The following is a 21,183-nucleotide window of genomic DNA, read 5'->3' as shown; positions in this document are numbered from 1 at the left end:
GTGGGCATACTCAACAAATCTATATAATAGTAACTATAACAGAATCAATGAAAGGCCATCCGACTAGGAGAATTAAAAAGCCTTCCACAATTCTGGTGACAACAAAGATAGTGTATTGCCATAAAAACCCAATTAGGTACACTAATGTTCTTTAGTGAATGAATCCTGCTCCCTTTGTAACTGGATACCCACAGAAATGAAGTGGACTTTTAAATATCCTCTGAAGTGGTCCTCCTAGCAACATCTATTTCTGACAGTGTAAAAATGCCTCCACTTGTTGGTTTCATCTCCCAACTCCCTTCTCATTTTAGCTGCTCTTCTCTGTACATGTTCTCTCCGCTCACTAAAGCCCTTTGCTCAGGTTTCCATAGGCATAGACAGTCAACCGTTAAGGTAGATCCCAACTGTTATGCTTTGTAATTTCAAAACATTAAATTAATTCAAAGGAAGACACGGGAGTTCGAAGTGCAAGTCTAACTTCGAGTTTATAGAGAAGTGCGAACGTATCCCATTGTAGCGTGATGACCTATGCAATTAACCTATTTTTATATAGAACCTGTAATGAATTATTTAACGTTATTTAAACAAACAAGAATATATATATTCTTTATGGTTCCTTAAGGTTGTTATAGCCAGAAGTGGTAGTGGGGTTAAGCTCCCAATGGCGTGTGACTCAAATAGCCTCTGATGGTTAACCAAGTCCAGCTCCTGGTCTTCAAGTGTGGCTTTGCTACTAAGATCTTCAGGACCGTTTCTACTGACAGGAGAAGGAGCAAAGGCGGGTTACTGGCACCTTAAAACCAGTCACTTCGGGCAGATGGGGCTTGGCAGCTCATGTAGGAGAAGGAAAACTGATCTCAAACTAACGCTGCCTGGCGGGGAAAGCTTCGGGAGTAAACCCCAAGGAGAAAAGATCTGGAGCTGGAGCCCCAAGGCTGTCCTACGTTAAGTCCAACACTGACCATCTGTGCCATTCCTTTTGGTTCATCAGATACATGGCGAGGGGGAGCCAGTAACATGGGCAATGGCTACTCTCCATATTTCACTGCAGATCCAGACAGCTGGGATGCAAATTCCACGGTCGGCCCTGATGATGGAGGCATCAGTTCTAAGTATATTTGAACATGAAGCCACCATTGGTTGGGGGGTGGGGGTCAGACACACACCCCCCCCCCCAAAATATAACTTAAATATTAAATACACAACATCAACCATTCAGAGGTAGAAAGAGGATGTGACAACAATTAAATCAGCCAAACAATACAGAAAGAAAAACCATAACAGGGGCAGGATGGCCCCAGAGGAGAACTGAACTGAACTGCTGTTTGCAAGTCATAATGAGAGAGCAAAGAAACTGCTCCAAACCAGGAAGGAAATGTCAAGTACAATTCAGCTGTTAGGGAGTCACCTCAGCCTGTTCACCCACCCAAACAAGCGACAATAGTGCAAATGGACAAATCTTGTTTGAGAGCTGTCAGACTGAGCTATCAAAGAGTGTGGCCATCATTTTAGTATGTTACAGGCAGACAGGTAACACCGTAAATCACAAGCATTCACTTGCTCACATGAAAGAGTTTGATTCTCGATTCACACTCAGATTCTAAATTATTTAGGGTGTCATTCCCACTCATGTTCATTGACGACTCACCTAAATGATCAACATCTTAAATTTCTGACCTTTTGCCCTCTCCCCTACCTCAGTCCAAAGCTTATAAATCTCTGCATTTCATCAACCCTGGCCGACTGCCCGGTCCCTTCCCTTCACCCCACCACTAGTGGCTCGCCTAAATTCCAGCATTTCCTTTCAAATCTTTAAGCCTCACTGCTTCCCTTTCCTCTCAAATGCTACTCCAGAAACAAACTTTTGGTCAAACGCCCCAAGGTGCCCTGGTATTTTTTTTTAAAAATCTAGTTAGATTTCTGTGAAATATAGTCCAATGCTGCACTATAATAATGTGCCTTTACAAGTTATCGGTGTTGTAACAAGTATGTCCAAATCCTGATCTGAGCCCAGTTCATTGAGAGTATTAAAATAACAGGAGGTCGTAGCTGGTTGGGTTTGCATATTTTGTGGAAATATGAAAACATATTTGTTGATTCTGCCAGTAATGTAATAGATAGCTTATTCACAGTGTAGTGAAGTTAAAGTGTGCATTTCTGAGAAGCATCATCTCCTAGGTTGTGGATTAAAGCAGGACCTCTACTGACTGAAAACTCAAGATTCCATTTGTTCCCTTCTCTCAGGTGCTCATGGCATAAATTGTATCATTGCAATTTTGAATTACACCATAGAGGGAATAACCCACATCACCTCAAACCACCAGCTGAAACACAACAGCATTAAGCACAGATCCAGCCTGGAATTATAACTGAACTAGGAATGATTTACCTGGCTGTTGAGGGTCAGAGCGAATTTACCTAATAAATGGGGGATTATAGAGCGTGGAGCAGGTCAACTTTATTGAGAGTGGAGAGTTTATTCCACATTCCAATTGTATGATCCCAATTAGGAAAAAAAAGTCTTGATTTTTATCACACGATTCAAATGAATTTTTGGTCTATAATTCTTTCTGCTTGTGCGCCAAAATCCGACTTTGCTCAAGAACGTCATGAGCAACAGAGAGGAGATGTCCTGTAGCAAAGGACGTTAGCAAAACCCTTTCATATAAACAAAATTCTAAAGACCCAGATATGCTGAACCTTACAAAATCTCCATGTCCCTGGCTTATCACTTCCACATTCTGGGATTTCAAGCCCTTTGCTCTCTCAGTTCACCCAATCCCAGCAATGATCCTGACCCTGCTTATGATCATTCATCACCTCATTAATCAGAGCTGCTAGCTACTAAAATTCTATCCTCCTAAGCCCCTTCCCAAAGTTGGCATTTCCAATCTTCACTGGGAAAACCTCTACTTAACTGGAAACACAAGGGATTCTGCAAATTCTGGAAATCCAGAGCAATGCACACAAAATGCTGAAAGAACTCAGCAGGTCAGGCAGCATCTATGAAGGGGAATAAACAGCAGATGCTTCGGGCCGAGACCCTTCAGCCCGATATGGTGACTGCTTATTCTCTCCTTGGATGCTGCCTGATCTGCAGAGTTCCTCCAGCGTTTTTGTGGGTGTTGCTGTTTAGCCATTCCCCCCAGCTGCTCTTCGACTAAGACTGGTTCTACACATGCATCCTGCTATTTCCTCCTATTGTAATATGCTGCACAACAGAGGATATTACACAGCAAATACCAAAATGTTATTTTATGTCATGCTGTGGGACTCAAATATGTGAGCAAAGGACGAGCATCACCTAGGAACAGACCCTTCCAGCCCAACAAGCCACACCACCCAGCAACCACATATTTAACACCAGCTAATCACAGGATAATTTGCAACGACTCATTAACCTACTGACATGTATGTCTTTGGACTGACAGGAAGTCCACACAGTCACGGGAAGAATGTACAAGCTCCTCACAGATGGTGCCGGAAATGAATTCCGAACCCTGGAACGCCCCGAGCTGTTATACTGTTGCGCTACAGTGCCGCTGGGTTTCCCGATGATTTGTTTTCCTTCATACTTCCAAAAAGCATTCCACATTGCAACAATCTGTCTTAAGTTGCTCGTGCCGCCTCGAGCAATGTGCCCAGTTTTCCACCTTTCTGCCACTGGAAACAGTCTCTCTTTACTCGCCACAAAACTATTCATGATCTTGAATACATCAATTACGAGGGGTGATTGATAAGTTTGTTGCCTAAGGTCGAAGGAGTCAATTTTAGTAAGCCTAGCACATTTATTTTTCAACATAGTCCCCTCCTACATTTACACACTTAGTCCAGCGGTCGTGGAGCATACGGATCTTCGACCTCCAGAAAGTGTCCACAGCAGGGGTGATTGATAAGTCTGTGACCTAAGGTAGATGAGTTATTAACTTCAAACTTTCTGCATAATCACTCAAACAGTTGTCCTGCATGTGCATGTAACGAGAGCTGTATCACTCATCTCCTTCTACCCAGTTGCCGTTAAACCCAAATCTGAAGGTCTTTCATAATCCCAGATTGTTTTAATGTGCTTTACATGGCTTTGAAATGGTGATATTGCAGCCACTAATCCACTTTTTGTACTCAAGTCTCTGGGGTGGGAATTCATGACTCAGAGCCAAAAGATTTACTCAATGTGGTTGCTGTGTAGTGTTCAGTTCACCAGGTTTGCATTTACTGTCCATCACAACCGTGGGCGAAGTAAGTGCCACAACAAAAAGCAAGGTGGTCAAACAGCACCACAACCAGCACAAATGTGATTTGACGTTTTCAAAAGAAAAATCAACAACTTCACTTTTCTGCCAACAGCATTAGAAAATTTAATGATTAAATGGGCTACCGGGAATGGGTTTGCAATTCGACTGCGTGTACACCTGGAGCAATGAAGGTGGAATCCTTGTGTGAAAGTACCTCACCAAGAGCAAAACTGCCTGGGAACTTCTCATTTACAGATTGTGTCCTTCACCCGCGACAGTTCTTGTGTATTGGCAGAACAGTTACTCCCCTGGAGCTACAATCATGATGCAAGTTTAACCCTCTGTAATATTAGCCTGATAAGTGCATTGAAACATCAAATGCAAACTTAAATAGAACAATCCTCTTATCTCATGGTGCCATGTCCAATGCACTCTACACGACATCCTGGATGCAGGATGTATGGTTGCACTTAGGCTCTAGTAGGCCATTAAAAGAAATTGATTGGACGAAAGAGGTAGTCCAGAGTTACATTACGGCCTGGTATGGAAACACCAATATCTTTGAGTAGAAAATCCTATAAAAGTAGTGGATTTGGCCCAGTACATCACGGGTAAAACCCTCCCAACTACTGAGCACATCTACATGAAACGTTATCACAGAAAAGCAGCAACCTTCAAAGATCCTCACCACCTAGGCCAAGCTCTTTTCTAGCTAGTGCCATCAAGTAGAAGGTACAAGAGCCTCAGGATTTGCACCACCAGGTTCAAGAGCAGTTACTACCCCTCAACGACCAGGCTCTTCAAGTCAAGTCATTTTCATTGTCATTTTGACCATAACTGCTGGTACAGTACACAGTAAAAACGAGACAAAGTTTTTCAGGACCGTGGTGTTACATGATACAGTACAAAAACTAGACTGAACTACGTAAAAAACTACACTAGACTACAGACCTACCCAGGACTGCATAAAGTGCACAAAACAGTGCAGGCATTACAATAAATAATAAACAAGACAATAGGCAGTAAGTTGGTGTCAGTCCAGGCTCTGGGTACTGAGGAGTCTGATAGCTTGGGGGAAGAAACTGTTATATAGTCTGGTCGTGAGAGCCCAAATGCTCCGGTGCCTTTTCCCAGATAGCAGGAGGGAGAAGAGTTTGTATGTGGGGTGTGTGGGGTCCTTCATAATGCTGTTTACATTGTGGATGCAGCGTGTAGAGTAAATGTCCATGATGGCAGGAAGAGAGACCCCAATGATCTTCTCAGCTGACCTCACTATCCGTTGCAGGGTCTTGCGATCCGAGATGGTGCAATTTCCGAACCAGGCAGTGATGCAGCTGCTTGGGATGCTCTCAATATGACCCCTGGAGAATGTGATGATGGGGGGTGGGAGATGGACTTTCCTCAGCTTTCACAGAAAGTAGAGATGCTGTTGGGCTTTCTTTGCTATGGAGCTGGTGTAGAGAGACCAGGTGAGATACTCCGCCAGGTGAACACCAAGAAATTTGGTGCTCTTAACGATCTCTACTGAGGAGCTGTCGATGTTCAGCGGGGAGTGGTCGCTCCGTGCCCTCCTGAAGTCAACAACCATCTCTTTTGTTTTGTTCACATTAAGAGACAGGTTGTTGGCTCTGCACCAGTCCGTTAGCCGCTGCACCTCCTCTCTGTAAGATGACTCGTCGTTCTTGCTGATGAGACCCACCACAGTCAGATAACACAAGGGGATAAATACACTCATTAAGGACTCTTCTTCTTGTTATTTCCTGCTCATTATTTATTGCTATTTATTTATATCTGCGTTTGTTGTCCATTGATCCTGTTTAGTTAATGTTCTACAGATTTGCTCAGTATGCCCACAGAAGAAGAATCTCAGCATTGTATGTGGTGACGTGTATGTACTCTGATAATAAATTTTACTTTGAACTTAAATCTCCTGCCAGTTGTAAGGTAGAACAGGATGAAATGGGTGGGTGGGGGTCAAGCAGGTTGGGATAAAGATTGTGATCTGTTGTTGTTTCCCCACTGTTGACATTTCCCAGATAACCAAAAGGCCTCACTGGTAACTGCTAGGCCTTGTGTGACCACAACTGCGAATTATCCTCGTGTCCCACTTTCAGTCACAGTTTTCACTCAAAGCCTTGCATGGGATTCCTTTCAATGTTCAGCTGCTTAGATTAACACTAAATTCTTCTCCTGGGGGTAAAAGTGGCACACGTTCAGAGTTACATACCAGCAGGGTGTTTTGGTTCGCCTGTACGTCAATTCAAGGCCTAAATCTGGTTTTTATGCTGCTGGCAATCATAATAAAATCAAAACCATAAATGCTGGAAATACATAGCTGATCGGGGAGCTTCTGTGGAGAGTGATGTTCCTAGTCACCCCACCTCACAAATTCTGACTGATCTACTGAGTATTTCTGGCACTTTCACTTCTAATTTCCAATTTCCGCTTTATATACTATTCTGCTCAATGCAACCTGATAATAGCTTTAAGAATTCATCTGGGTTCCTTCACTATGGGAGGTCATGCAGGCAAGGGAAGGGTTAAAAAGCAGGCAAGGTTGCGTGGAGAAGGTTAAAAAAAATGAACTCACTGGTATGCAAAAAAGCTCAGATAATAATTCTGTTGTCAATAGATAAGTCTCTGCTTAACCACTGAATGTCTTTCACAACTTGAGGCACCTCAAATCCAATTGCTGATACAATGTGGGAGGTGTGACAAAGTCCTAGAAAGACATATGTTACAACAAACACTCCTTATAACTCGAGTTGGTTAAGCAATACCTTTTCCAACAGCTACTGGGGGAATTTCTTTACTCTCCACTTTCAAAGGCAGGAAAGTCTGCTGCTGGTCTAATCCCAAAAGAGAATCCCTAACAGCACGGCACTCCCTACGGACTGGAACTTATGCTCAGGTCCCCGGAGGAGACATCTCAGAAGCAGGACAGCCATCAGCTGAGCCAAGTCTGATGAAGGCTCTATCACCATATAACAATTACAGCACAGAAACAGGCCACCTCAGCCCTTGTAGTCCATGCCGAACACTTACTCTCACCTAGTCTCACCGACCTGCACTCAGCCCATAACGCTCTATTCCTTTCCTGTCCATATACCTATCCAATTTTGCTTTAAATGACAATACCAAACCCGTTTCTACCACTTCTACTGGAAGCTCTTCCTACACAGCTACCACTCTCTGAGTAAAGAAGTTTTCTCTTGTGTTACCCCTAAACTTTTGCCCCCTAACTCTTATGTCCTTTTGTTTGAATCTCCCCTACTCTCAATGGAAAAAGCCTATCCACATCAACTCTATCTATCTCCGTCATAATTTTAAATACCTCTATCAAATCCCTCCTCAACCTTCTACGCTCCAAAGAATAAAGACCTAACTTGTTCAACCTTTCCCTGTAACTTAGGTGCTGAAATCCAGGTAACATTCTAGTAAAGCTCCTCTGTACTCTCTCTATTTTGTTGACATCTTTCCTATAATTTGGTATCACTGGCTGCTATTTTTTTCTATGTCACAGCAACGAGAGGCCGATAAGCCCACGTTGAGTTCCAAAGTACTGCAGATTATTTTTAATAAATTAAACTCTCATCATTTCCTCCTGCTTCAAGTATTTCCCAGGAATCTGCCCTGAAACCACACAAGAATGATCTGAAACACCGCAGGGTAAAACAGTAGCAGTAGGGACAGCATGCTATGTAATGGTTAGCATACCACTCGTGCTAGTGACCGCCGCTGTAAGGAATTTGTACGTTCGCCCCATGACCACGTGCATTTCCTCTGAGGGCTCCTGTTCTCTCCCACATTCCAAAGACGGCGGTTAATTGGTCACATGGGTGCAATTACGCAGCCTGGACTTGCTGGGCCAGAAGGGTCTGTTACGGTCCTGTATCTCTAAATTTTAAAAATTTTAATTAATTCCAGCGTCATGGCACACTCCTCCAAGAGGATCGCAACTTTGCCATAGAGTTTGGAGGCTTGCGTGCCTCAGTGACTTGGACAGCTATGTTGCCCAGAGTCAGGGCTTTATGTTTTGGCTCCTGGTAGGATCACGCACATCAAACAGATCAAAGGGTAGATATCAGACTAAGAGTGTGGGCTACCGGTCCTCTAGGTTTGGGGGTTCAGCTCAGGGCTAACAACCCTGACTGGTAAGAACAAAATTGTAACGGAAACGGCAATGAAGAACCTTTCTACATGTGAGTGCGACGGTATTCCTGAGTCTCCACCTGGGACTTGTGTGACTGACAGTAAACCGAGAGGAAGCTACTGACATGATGAAGGAAGCCCTGAACCCTGCCAGAGATGGAGGACCCTCACTGCTGCCCAAAACACCAGCGGCGAACAGGCAGCAAGTCAGTCATGGTACACTGATAACTGATGTAAACCTGAATAAATAAAGTGACTTCCATTCCCACTGACCATCACAAACGCCACAGATGGAAATGGACATTTTTCCCCTGCCACTAATTTAGTAAATAACTCACAACTAAATAGAAAAGCAGCTACTTGGATTTCTTTAAACTCATTTAAGGTCACATAAAACTAAATCCTCGGCCTTGCCTGCGATCATTCTGGACAGTGTGCCACTTTTGTTCCTTTTGTACGTTGCAAGTTTGCCTTCGCTCAATCAGAGCACCAGGGAGGGGTGTGGGGCCTGGCAAGGGGAAGGGGAAATGCATTGTTTTTAAACTCTGCACACTCCAAAAGAAAAAAGGAAACAGATTCAATACTGCATCATCTTTCAAAAGCAGCTCAGACAAATTCTTTGAAAGGGAAGTGTGATGAAGAGCAGGAGGTTGCCTCCAAGGCACGACATTGCAAGTTCAAACCCCGCTGCAGACCTGGGCATACATTCCAGCCACACAATCCAATGCAAGACTGAGTGAGGCAGTGCTGCACTTTCATGGCCAGTGTCCTTTAGGGCAAACTTTAAAGTCTGTTTGTTCTCTTGGTACCACAGAATCCTTTACATCGACCTGCTTCAAAACAAAAAGTTCTCATGGTCCAGAGAGCATTTATCTAGATATCACTGAAAATAGATTGTTATTGTAAAGACCCTAGTGTGTTCTAAGTTGTATCTGTGTTCCCTACATTATAAAAGATAATAATTCAAAAGAAAGTACTACATTCTCTGTAAATCGAACACTATAAAATGGTAAAACAGTTCCCTTTAAGATGCTTTGGGGGATTCGGATCTGGTTGATTTGGAATGAAAATGTGCTTTAGTCTTTTTTTTAAATTCTGAAGTCACTTGTTTGCCCCCTTTGGTCCTGCCTGGTCACTAATGCACACGAGGAAATCGGCAGATGCTGGAAATTCAAGCAACATACACAAAATGCTGGTGGAACACAGCAGGCCAGGTGGCATCTATAGGGAGAAGCACAGTCGACGTTTTGGGTCGAGACCCTTTGTCAGGACTAACTGAAAGAAGAGATAGTAAGAGATTTGAAAGTAGGATGGGGAGATCCGAAATGATAGAAGACAGGAGGGGGAGGGATGAAGTTAAGAGCTGGAAAGTTGATTGGAAAAAGGGATACACAGCTGGAGAAGGGAGAGGATCCTGGGACGGGAAACCTAGGGAGAAGGGGGAGGGGAGCACCAGAGGGAGATGGAGTGCAGGCAAGGAGTGATTGGGAGAAGGGGGAGAGGGGGAGAGGGGGAGAGGGGGAGAGGGGGAGAGGGGGAGAGGGGGAGAGGGGGAGAGGGGGAGAGGGGGAGAGGGGGAGAGGGGGAGAGGGGGAGAGGGGGAGAGGGGGAGAGGGGGAGAGGGGGAGAGGGGGAGGAGAGGGGGAGAGAATAAATAAATAAGGGATGGGGTAAGAAGGGGAGGAGGGGTATTAACGGAAGTTAGAGAGTTCAATGTTCATGCCATCAGGATGGAGGCTACCCAGACGGAAAATAAAATGTTGTTCCTCCAACCTGAGTGCGGCTTCATCTTGACAGTAGAGGAGGCCATGGATAGACATATTGGAATGGGAATGGGATGTGGAAATAAAATGTGTGGCCACTGATGCCTTCACTTTGAACTTACCACCATTCAGTTCGCTGCCGAATATAATGGCTTTGGCCTTGGAGATGGTGACGCAGTGGGTCAGGGCGTCCAGTCGCAAATTGAAGTTTATCAGCGCTGCCTCGACTCCAACTTTGGCCAAGCCCAGCCACAGTCCCACGTACTCATTCCTGCTCTCCATGAAAAGGGCCACCACATCACCGGGGCGGCAGCCGCGCTCAGAGAAAAAGTTGGCCACTCTGTTTGAGTACTCGTCCAGCTCCCGGAAACTCCAAGCAACGCCAGTCCCTTCGAAGATGAGCGCCGTCTTTTCCGGATGCCTCTGAGCAACTTCTTGGAAGATTTTTGGGACTGTGTTGTTCAATTTCAAATTCCGCTTCACATTGAGCTTCACTTTGAGGAGGACACCAGCAGCACTGAGATAGGGAGGCAAAAACAAAGAAGGGCATTAGTAGCTGCCTCTGTCCCTCCAGCACTTTCGCAGGGTGGAGCGGTGAGAATAGTTTTAGCACTTGTACTGGTGTCCCATCAGCAAGTACAGACAGGCAATCTCACCACCTCCACACTCCCCCACCGCACTCATGTCTAGCTCAACATTTATCTCCTGACCAGTACTTAAAATAGACAATGATCTGATTATTTCCTCCTTTGCCGCTTGAGAGAGCTTGCTGCATTTCCTGCAGCATAGTATTTCTTTCTTTCTGAGTAGTCACGGTCAGTCACACCCAGATGCAGTGAGATCTTTGGGATTAACAGAGGGGGAGGCAACACTGAAGAAAACAAGATACAGAGAAGAAAGCGGTGAAATGCTGAGATGTCTGTCGAGGTTGTGGCTCTGACTTCATGCCATTTTTTTTTAAAAGGGATGGTTTTTGGGGCAGGGCAGGGTCATATTAGGTTAGGGTTTAGGGACAGGGACGTAGGGGAGCTCGAGGTCAGGCCAGAGTCCAGGCTGAACTGTACCTTGCAGGTGTAGGCCAGCGCTCCCCACGGGTGGATATCAGTTTGGCAAGTGCAGTAAATGACAAGCAGTGAAGACTAGGGTTGGTGACACTCACACCTTACCCCCACCTTAACACCCTGAGATGGGCGGGTCTGGAGGCTGGCAGCTCCCAGGATCAGAGGGCTGGTGAATCAGCGAGAATGGAGTTTGGGGTCCCATCATCGGCAAGTCCTGTGTTCAATACCAAATGTTGAAGACCGGAGTCAGTGAGACCACAATTCAATACCTGATGGCAGAAGCCCTGGGCCTACAAGTTGGAGGCCTGATGTCTGGAGGGTTGGTGGTGGGAGAGTTAGAGAGACAGACACAGAGAGAAGAAAGGGGCTTGTTTTACGATTATTGTTTTGCTTCTGTCGTGCTGTTGCTTCCTGCATTCTGCTGAACATGATGTTGGGACTGGAATGTGTGCTGACATTTCTGGGCTGACCTCCAGCACATCCTTGGGTTGTTAACACAAATTATTCATTTCAATGTGCATGTGATAAATAAACCTGAATTTAACCTGATGAGACAGCAGAACATAACCAGTCCCCACCTACCATTTCAGGCTGCCTAAGGTTTATTTTTAAATCCAGAGAATTTTTTTTCCTGTCAAGGACATGATTGGCCAAAGGGATTTCACTTCACAATTTGGTAACCTCGTGTAGTTTGCTATTCTGGTTGGAGACACCACAATCCCATTTCATTCAATAATAGGGGAAAGCGTCCAACTATAATTTGTGCAAGTTAGTTGTAAATGGGCTGAGTTAGTCTACTAACCCTCTATATACCAAATCAATAACATTTTTGTTTGGTACAAAAGGCGGCAATTCAATGCGCCAAATCTATGCCAGTTCCTTGTAATCCTTTTAGTCCCATCCTTTTCACAAATTTGTGCTCAAATGTCACTCCAACTCCCAAAGTTCTGCTTGAATCTGCAAGTTCCAGGTCGTAACCAGCAACATTCATCCTCATCATCACCCTTGTATCTATTGGCTGGAATTTTCAACATGTCCTTCCAGCTCAACCTAGAGTCACTTTCTAATAGCAAAAGCCATCCCACTCAAACCAATTATGATGTTGTTCATCTTTAATCAAAATTCTTCGCAATTTTCTGTGCTCCAAGGACAGAAATCCAAACTTTGCGTGAAATTACACCTGAATTTTTATAAGACCATGAGACACAAGAGCAGAATTACCCACTGAGTTTCCGCTGCCATTCAATCATGGCTAATTTATCTTCCCCCCTCTCTTCTTTAAATTCATCACCTTTAAGCCGGAAACCTATCTACAATATGTTAATCTATTTGAAATAGCTGTGAACTGAATTTATACTTATGAATTATACTGCTGAATGACTTTCACCCTAATATGTTCAAACCTTAATATCAGATGTGAACCCCGATCATTTCTTTTTGTGATACTTTAAGAGTCATCTGGCCACAAGCTGTTTTATACAGTCACTTAGTGCTAAACAGCTGTTTACCCAGCCCTAAGTTTCAAACCGGCCATTAAATGTATCCGTGCAACCACTCACTTCCACTCCTGCTGGCGGCCACATATGGTTTTAGTAAGCCTTTGTCCACATCTCCTGGCAACACGAACCAAACAGTTTTGGTCTGCACTACAGAATTCAGGATGACTCCAAATCTCTCCTTTCCCTTATTATTTCAATTTCTCTAAAAGGAAACAGCACAATTCTCCCTCCCACATCACCTCAGCACCCATTTTTCTCCCTCTTGGGCAGTCTTGCGGGATAAGAATGACATAGTTCCACTCTGGGTTCTGAGGAGGTTGACGAGGACAATCCTTCCATATTTAGGCCAGGTTGTGACCCTCTTTCTGACAGCCACCAAGGGTTTCCATGTGCCCTGTGCACGGTCTCTGGTTTGTCACTACCAGCCCAAATGCTCCCTCTCCACTTCGAGGAGTGACGAGCCAAAGGTTCCCAGTAGTCAACAGCACCCTCTTGCACTGATCCACAGGCCCATTTGCACGAGAGTGAGAGAGAATTAAATAAGTTTTATTGATTGATTGAGATACAGTGGAGAGTAGGCCTTTTGAGTCACACCATTCAACAATCCCCCAATTGAATGCTAACCTAATCATGTGACAATTTACAAGACCAATTAACCTACCAACCGGTACATCTTTTGACTATGGGAAGAAACCAGAGCACCTGGAGGAAACCCATGTGGTAACGGGAGGACGTATAAACTCCTTACAGGCAGTGGCTGGAATTGAACCTGTGTCGCAGATACCGTAAAGCATTGTGCTAACCACTATGCTACCGTGCAGTTCAGTATAGACACAATCTCACATTCCTGCAGCAGATTTCTCCAGTCTCACCATCCCATCATCCATTCAACCCCTCAGTTTCAATCTCTTAAGCTCTATCCCTTTACCTTCCTTCATTGTAGAATATTTTACTGTTTTTCCTATGGAACCTGCTAAATTCTACCTCTTTGCTTCTTCATGATTTCAACACCAGCCCCTCATTTCCACCACTCTGCTGTGATGCATGTTTCACTGTGCAGCAGCCTGCGCACATTTTGAACTAAATGTACTACATTAAAAACAGAAAATGCTGGAAATACTTAACCGGTCAAGTAGTGTCTGTAGCAGGGGTTCCCAATCTGGGGTAAATGGTTAAGGTCCATGGCATGAAAAAGGTTGGGAACCTCTGCTCTACAGAAAGAGAAACAGTTAAGACTTCAGGTTGAAAACCTTTTCATGAAGCAGGTTTCAGCATTTTGTCTTTTTTTTAATTTCAGATTTCCATAATCTCTCGTTTATGTTTTATACATGCTTTGTTATATTTTTTAAAGAGAATTACACGGGGGTGGGGTGGGGAGTAGGGTCGAGACGTTGGGAATCCAGCTCCCTCATAAAAAGTAAAGAAATAGGGTTTAAATGAAGAAGAATTAATAAATACCTACTAGAAACTATTTATAAGTAACTCAGGATTATTTTTGGATATGGCTCCTAAACCGAAACAGAAGAAAGCTACTTCTTTGAAGACTGCGCAAATTGGCGGGGAAAAAGGCCTAACCATATCGGCGAAGCCTCGGACTCAAGTTGGATCTCCTCCCGGAGAAGTGCATGGCACTTCTGATGATGCGGGACAGGAAGTTGCAGCAATGTCGGCGGTCTCTAAGAAGAAACGGCAAGAGCAATGCATGCGCGAAGAAACAAGTATGCATGAACAGATATTAACAAAACTACAAATCCCAACTATGGCTGGAAGTGAATCGGAAGTGGAATCAGACTCTTTGGGAAATACAGAGGATGAAGAAGAGGAAAAGAAGAAAGAGATTAAAGGAGACATAAGAGATATCCTGATATATATGATGAATGAATTAAAAGCTGTAAGAACAGATATAAGAAGGATGCAGAATACACTCGATAATGTGGTGGAAAAACAAAAGAAGATGGATAATAAAGTTAAAGAGATGGAAGTACAAATGGAAGAAAACACTGAAAGAATAGATAAGATTGAAGACAATAATCTTGTCTGGACAATAAAAAGAAAACGGATGTTGGAAAAAATAGATGCGCTTGAAAACTCTAGTAGACAAAATAATATTAAAATTGTTGGTCTTATGGAAGGTACAGAGGGAGAAAATCCAATAAAATTCTTTCAAGAATGGATTCCAAAAATTTTGGAAATGAAAGAAGGAAGCCAAGTAATTGAAATTGAAAGAGCACACAGAGCTTTAAGACCAAGACCTCAGCAAGATCAAAATCCAAGATCAATTTTGATAAAATGCTTAAGGTATCAAGATAAAGAAATGGTCTTGAAGGCAGCTACTCAAGGTGCTAAAAAGAGAAATGGGCCATTGATAATAGAAGGGAAAAGAGGTTTTTTTAAATCCAGACATAAGTTATGATCTTCTGAAGAGGCGGAAGGAATTTAATCCGGTGAAAAAATCTTTATGGGAAAAGGGCTTTAAATTTTTATTGAGCTACCCAGCAAAATTCATAATTTTCCTGGATAACGAAGAAAGAAGATTTTTTGTTGATTACTGGAAAGCGGTGAAATTTGTACAAGAATTACTTGATGTCCACGATGAGGACTAAAGAATTATAGAAATGAAGTAGACTAATGATGAAGACTGAAATAAGGTTGGACTTGACGGACATTTATAAGGAAAATAGTCGAGGAGTATTAATTGGGAGTAGAGACATTAATTATTTTCTTTTTTTTTTCTTCACTAATATATTTTCTTTCTTTTTTTTTTGCTGGGGAGCTGGAGGAGCTCCTGATCGATGGCTGCGAGTTTCACGTGTACAATCACATAAGATTCTTGCTTGGCAGTTGAAAACAGAACAGGCTTCTAAAACAATAAATGCAATTAGAACAAGTGTAAATAAGGTTACTTATAAACCTTTAGAAATTAATGAAACTTTAAAAATTTTTTATATTGAACTATATCAATCAGAATCACAAAATAAGATTGCTGAGATAGATACATTTTTATCACAAATAACCCTTCCAAAATTAAATATGGAAGAACAGAAAGGATTAGATATGCCCTTTACATTAAAAGAGGTTGAAGAAGCTTTAGGATCACTTCAGAGTAATAAATCCCCAAGAGAAGATGGTTTTCCTCCTGAATTTTATATAAAAAATTTAAAGATTTATTAATTCCTCCTTTTATGGAATTAATATATCAAGTGGAAAGAATGCATAAACTCCCACAATCTTTTTTAACAGCGATCATAACTGTATTGCCAAAAAAGGATAGAGATCCTTTAAAACCAACATCATATAGACCTATTTCTTTGTTGAATACAGATTATAAAATAGCAAAAATTTTATCTAATAGAATATCTAAATATTTACCAAAATTAATACATATGGATCAAACAGGTTTTATTAAAAACAGACAATCAATGGATAATTCGTTACTTAGTATAATTCATTTGGCACAAAAAAGAGAGGAAATGAGTGTGGCAGTTGCTTTGGATGCAGAAAAAGCATTTGATAGATTGGAATGGGATTTTTTATTTAAGGTATTGGAAAAATATGAGTTAGGAAAAATCTTTTATACAATGGATTAAAACTTTAAATGCTAATCCTCAAGCTAAAGTAGTTACAAATGCTCAGATTTCAACACCATTTTGCTTAACGAGGTCAACTAGACAAGGCTGACTATTATCACCTGCTTTATTTGTATTGACAATAGAACCATTAGCTGAATTAATTAGAACAGATTCAGACACTGGGGGCTTTAGAGTTAATCAAGAATATAAGATTAATTTATTTGCTGATGATGTTTTGATTTATTTAACAAACCCATTGCAATCTTTGCAAAGATTATCTTTTAGATTGGAAGAATATGGGAAAGTATCAGGGTATAAAGTAAATTGGGATAGAAGTGAAATTTTACCCCTTACTAAAGGAAATTATAATCAATGTCGATTAGTAACTCAATTTCGGTGGTCAATAAATGGGATAAAATATTTAGGTATTAGAGTTGATAATGATGTAAAAAATTTATATAAACAAAATTATTTGCCATTATTAAAAAAATAAAAGAGGATCTTTATAAATGGATAATGGTACCAATAACATTAATAGGTAGAGTTAATGCTGTAAAAATGAATATATTTCCTAGATTGCAATATTTATTTCAAACTTTACCAATACAATTACCTCAGAAGTTTTTTCAAGAACTGAATAAATATGTAAGGAAATTCCTTTGGAAAGGAAAGATGTCAAGAATATCATTGGAAAAACTGACGTGTAAATTTGATTTAGGAGGGTTACAACTTTCAAATTTTAAGAATTATTATAAAGCAAATTAACTTAGATTTATTGCGTCTTTTTTTGATGAAAAAAACCCGGCATGGATTAGAATAGAATAAGATAAGATAGGAGAAAACATACCAGAAGATTTTATATATAAATAGGAATCCAAATGGATACGGGAAAAAAAAAGAATCTCCTATATTAAGACACTTGATTGATTTATGGAATAAGGTAAATATGGACGATGAGATAAAGAAATCTTTATTAGCAAAAAGAACTTTAATTCAAAATAGGCTTATTCCTTTTACAATGGATAATAAACTTTTACATAACTGGTTCCAAAAGGGGATTAAGTATATAGGTGATTGTTTTGAAGGAGGTATATTGATGTCGTTTGATCAATTAAAAAATAAATATAAAATATCAAACAACACTCTTTTCTGTTATTTTCAATTAAAGGCTTATTTACGAGAAAAGCTGGGTCAAACAATGTTGATGCCAAAACCTAGTGAAATAGAAATACTAATTCAAAAAGGAAAAATTTAAAAATTTAAATCTTGTATGTACAATTTGATTCAAAAACAGACAATTGAATTTGGAACTCATAAATCAAGACAAAAATGGGAATTTAGTGTTCTCGCTCGGGTGTAAGAGAATGCCAAACTAAACACCGGGGTAAACCGTAGTCAATGAAAACAGGATCGCGGTAAGATTAACTGTTTACTGTTCACTCTTCCTCTAACATATGGTGAAAAGGCGTTGCTTCACTATGTTTCTAGTGCGTAGAAAGACAACTTTTCTCACGCTGATCCTGCACATGTGAGCCCCCTCCTTCCCGTTTCTCCAAACCGGTATTTTCCCTACAAGACGCGGCGAAACCGGATGTGACGTCATTGCATGCTGTGATATATCACAGACAACGAATTTACTTTAAACAATCCTAACTTTAACTAGAAAAATGCTAACAAACTAATTACTAAAGTGAAAATATTATAAATTAAATAAATGCCATAAATGCAACACAGGGAATCTGATTTGAATGTTAAAATTGATAGAAAAAGTTGGTCAAGATTATGTTCTGATAGTATGATAAATACAATAAATGTTCAACTCAGATTAATACAATATAATTTTTTACATTATATATAACACCACAGAAAATAAATAGATTAAATTCAAATATGTCTGACCAATGTTTTCGATGTAATCAAGAAATTGGTACTTTTTTACACTCTACTTGGTCTTGTTTTAAAATTCAACCATTTTGGATAAGCTTACGACTTTTATTGGAACAAATTACTGGAGTACAACTCCCACATAGTCCAATGTTATTCTTATTAGGAGATATTGAAGGGACAATACTGAAACTTAAATTGAATAAGTATCAGAAAAAAATTATAAAAATTGCATTGGCAGTAGCTAAAAAAGTTATCACAGTTACTTGGAAATCTGATTTATATTTAACTATGGATAGTTGGAATAATGAAATATATAGTTGCATTCCACTTGAAAAAATTACATATAATCTAAGAAATGAATATGATATATTTTTGAAAATTTGGCTCCCATACCTACAAAAGATGGGATTAAATATATAGGTCCTTTGAAGATAAAATTATAAAGTAATTGGGGAAAGTAAAAATAAATATTAAAATTATTTTGAACTCCACGGAGCATGTGGGGATCCTCCGATATCCAGGCAATCTTACTCTTCTTTCTTTCTTTCTTTCTTTTTTATCCTTTCTTTAGATAAGGATTAAGGGGGGGAGGGTTAAGGGGAGGGGGGGGGGAGGATCAATATTATTTTTCTTTTTCTTATTTTTTTCATTACATTTATCCTTCGTAATTTTATAAATAAAAATTTAATAAATAAAAGAGAATTACACAAAAATTGGATAATGTCATAGATGCAGCCTAGTTGAATAAGTCAATTGCTCTTTCTAAATCATCTCAGTCTTCCAAATTTAACTTTTTACAGCACAATTTTCTCCTCATTTCTCTCTGAAACTCCCATCCAGTTTCCTTTTAACTACTTCCACATTTTTCATTTCAACATCACTTTGTGGTAGCAACTTCTACATTTTAAAGAAAAAAAAAGTCAGTGATCTGAAACATTAATTGTTCCTCTCCCCATGGGTATTGTCTGACCTAAAATGAGCATTGCCATTATCAGTTGTTAAGTTGTTTATTCTGAGACAATTATTTGGTGACTATATCTTAAGCTTTGCGCTTCTCCACAAGTTGTAAGATGTCTATAGTGCGAGAATTTTCCTGATCAGGAATATCAATCCAAAAACGTGAAGCAGTCTGCAGATGCTGAAAATCCAGAGCAACACACACAAAATACCGAGGGAACTCAGAAGGCCAGGCAGCATCTATGGAAATGAATAGATAGTGGACATTTCAGACTGAGACACTTCTTCAGGACTGAGAAGGGGAAAGATGCCAGAATAAAAAAAAAAGGTGGGGAGGGTGGTAAAGAGGTGAAAGGTAAAGCCAGGTGGGTGGGAAAGGTCAAAGGCTGGAGAAGGAGAAATTTGATAGAGAAGAATGGACCATAGGAGAAAGGTAAGAAGGAGGGGACCCATCCCTCCCTGACCTTCTCATGTTTTTGCCCGTTGTCGTCATCATTAGGTCACATCTGGAATTTCCAGATGGTGGATGATTTCCCTCCACGCCGCTCTGTCCCGACACTTGTCCACAACATCCCTAGTCTTGTCCAGCTTGGTCCAATCCTTGATGTTATCCAGCCACGTTGTTCTTTGCCTTCCTCTTCCTTTCTTCCCCTCCACCTTTCCATATAGCAAGTCCGACAAGATGTCATCTCTCCATATAACGTGTCCACAATAAGCAACATTTAACTTTATAATCTTCTCCAGCAGTGTCCGTGGTCTATCAACTATGGACAAACCCTCTCATTTGAAACCTTCTCTACCCAGTTGATCTTCAACATTTGTCGATAGCACCACGTTTCAAAAGTATTAATTCATTTCATGGACCCTGAAGAAGGATGACATGTTTCTGATCCACACCTCTGTACTGACCATACGTAGCACTCGAGGAAGCGGATTCTACTTTCGATGTCTGCCTTTCAATTGCGTAGTAGATCTTTTAGCTTCATGAACTGGGTCTTAGCCATACCTATTCTCCTTCTGATCTCAACTTCACATGTCCCATCATCTGTCAGACAACTGCCAAGATATTCAAACTTTCACACCTGTCCTGTTCAATGTCCTGTCCATTCACTTGTAACGATACCATCGTGAATGAGTCTTTAGTGTTTGTTTTGCTTACCACCATCGATTTTGTTTTCTTATTTTAAGCCCGTAGTCAAGGCTTTTCTCATTTACTTTATTCAGCATAATTTGCAGTTTGCTTTCGCTGTCAGCTAACAACGTGGTGTCGTCCGCGTAGCTGATGTTTTCCACCTTCCGGTCTCCGACTGGAATACCTGTCTCCTGATGGTCGCATTCCCAAAAAATCCATTCTCCGTAGAGGTCGAACAAATGCAGTGAGCCAACAGAACCTTGCCTTACGCTTCGTTTAAAACACACCCATAGTGTTAGCTCATTTTCTACCCTGACCGCCGCTTTCTGATTCCAATACAAGTGCCCAGTTTTGACAAGTAGTTCATTCACCCAGAATTTTAACTTTTTTATCTTTCTACAGATGCTGCCAGGCCAGCCAAGAGTTTCTAGCCTATTTTATTCAGATTATTGTAAAGAATGCTACTATTCCACTTCCTCCAGCTAATCACTATAATTGTAGATTAGCAAGTACAAGTTTAATGTAAATTGTTATGTAACACATAGAATCACAGGATATTTCCCCGCACCTCAATCTAAAACATACCCATTTCTGATTTCAATGCAGAACATTGCTCCAGGCCACAGGGGACTAACCAGGGGTCCTCTAGTAATCCAGGCCACTGCCTGCCCACAAGGCAGCCACAAAAGTCTTTGCTTTGCTGGTCAAAGCTCACATTTTTACCACAGGTTGATTTCAAAATTGTCCCCAGTGTTTTCAATTGAACAATTTAGTCCTAGCCATTCAAGTAAATAACAATGTGGCATTGTTTGAGGGCCTTTATACTATATCTGTGTTAGTTTAATGTATTTAAATCCTAGCACATTCTGGGTGTGACTCCGAGATAGTTATCTCTGCAAAGTTGTTCACACAGCAATTTACACCAAAAGGC

The 21,183-nt window shown here is 41.0% G+C and overlaps 1 protein-coding gene across 2 annotated transcripts in view; it reads right to left on the bottom strand.

Moving 5' to 3' along the window:
• slc27a4 (solute carrier family 27 member 4) overlaps nt 1-21,183 on the bottom strand; it is a 71,754-nt gene that overhangs the window by 32,996 nt on the left and 17,575 nt on the right. For both annotated transcript variants that reach the window (XM_059993701.1, XM_059993700.1), the window contains one exon: nt 10,270-10,664. In XM_059993701.1, coding sequence (XP_059849684.1) covers nt 10,270-10,664 — 395 coding nt within the window. The remainder of the gene's footprint in view (nt 1-10,269; nt 10,665-21,183) is intronic.

Source organism: Hypanus sabinus, chromosome 18 (assembly GCF_030144855.1).
Source record: "Hypanus sabinus isolate sHypSab1 chromosome 18, sHypSab1.hap1, whole genome shotgun sequence".
Classification (NCBI taxonomy): Eukaryota; Metazoa; Chordata; class Chondrichthyes; order Myliobatiformes; family Dasyatidae; genus Hypanus; species Hypanus sabinus.
The sequence above is the reverse complement of the archived record's forward strand: the minus strand, read 5'-3'. Positions and strand labels throughout refer to the sequence as shown.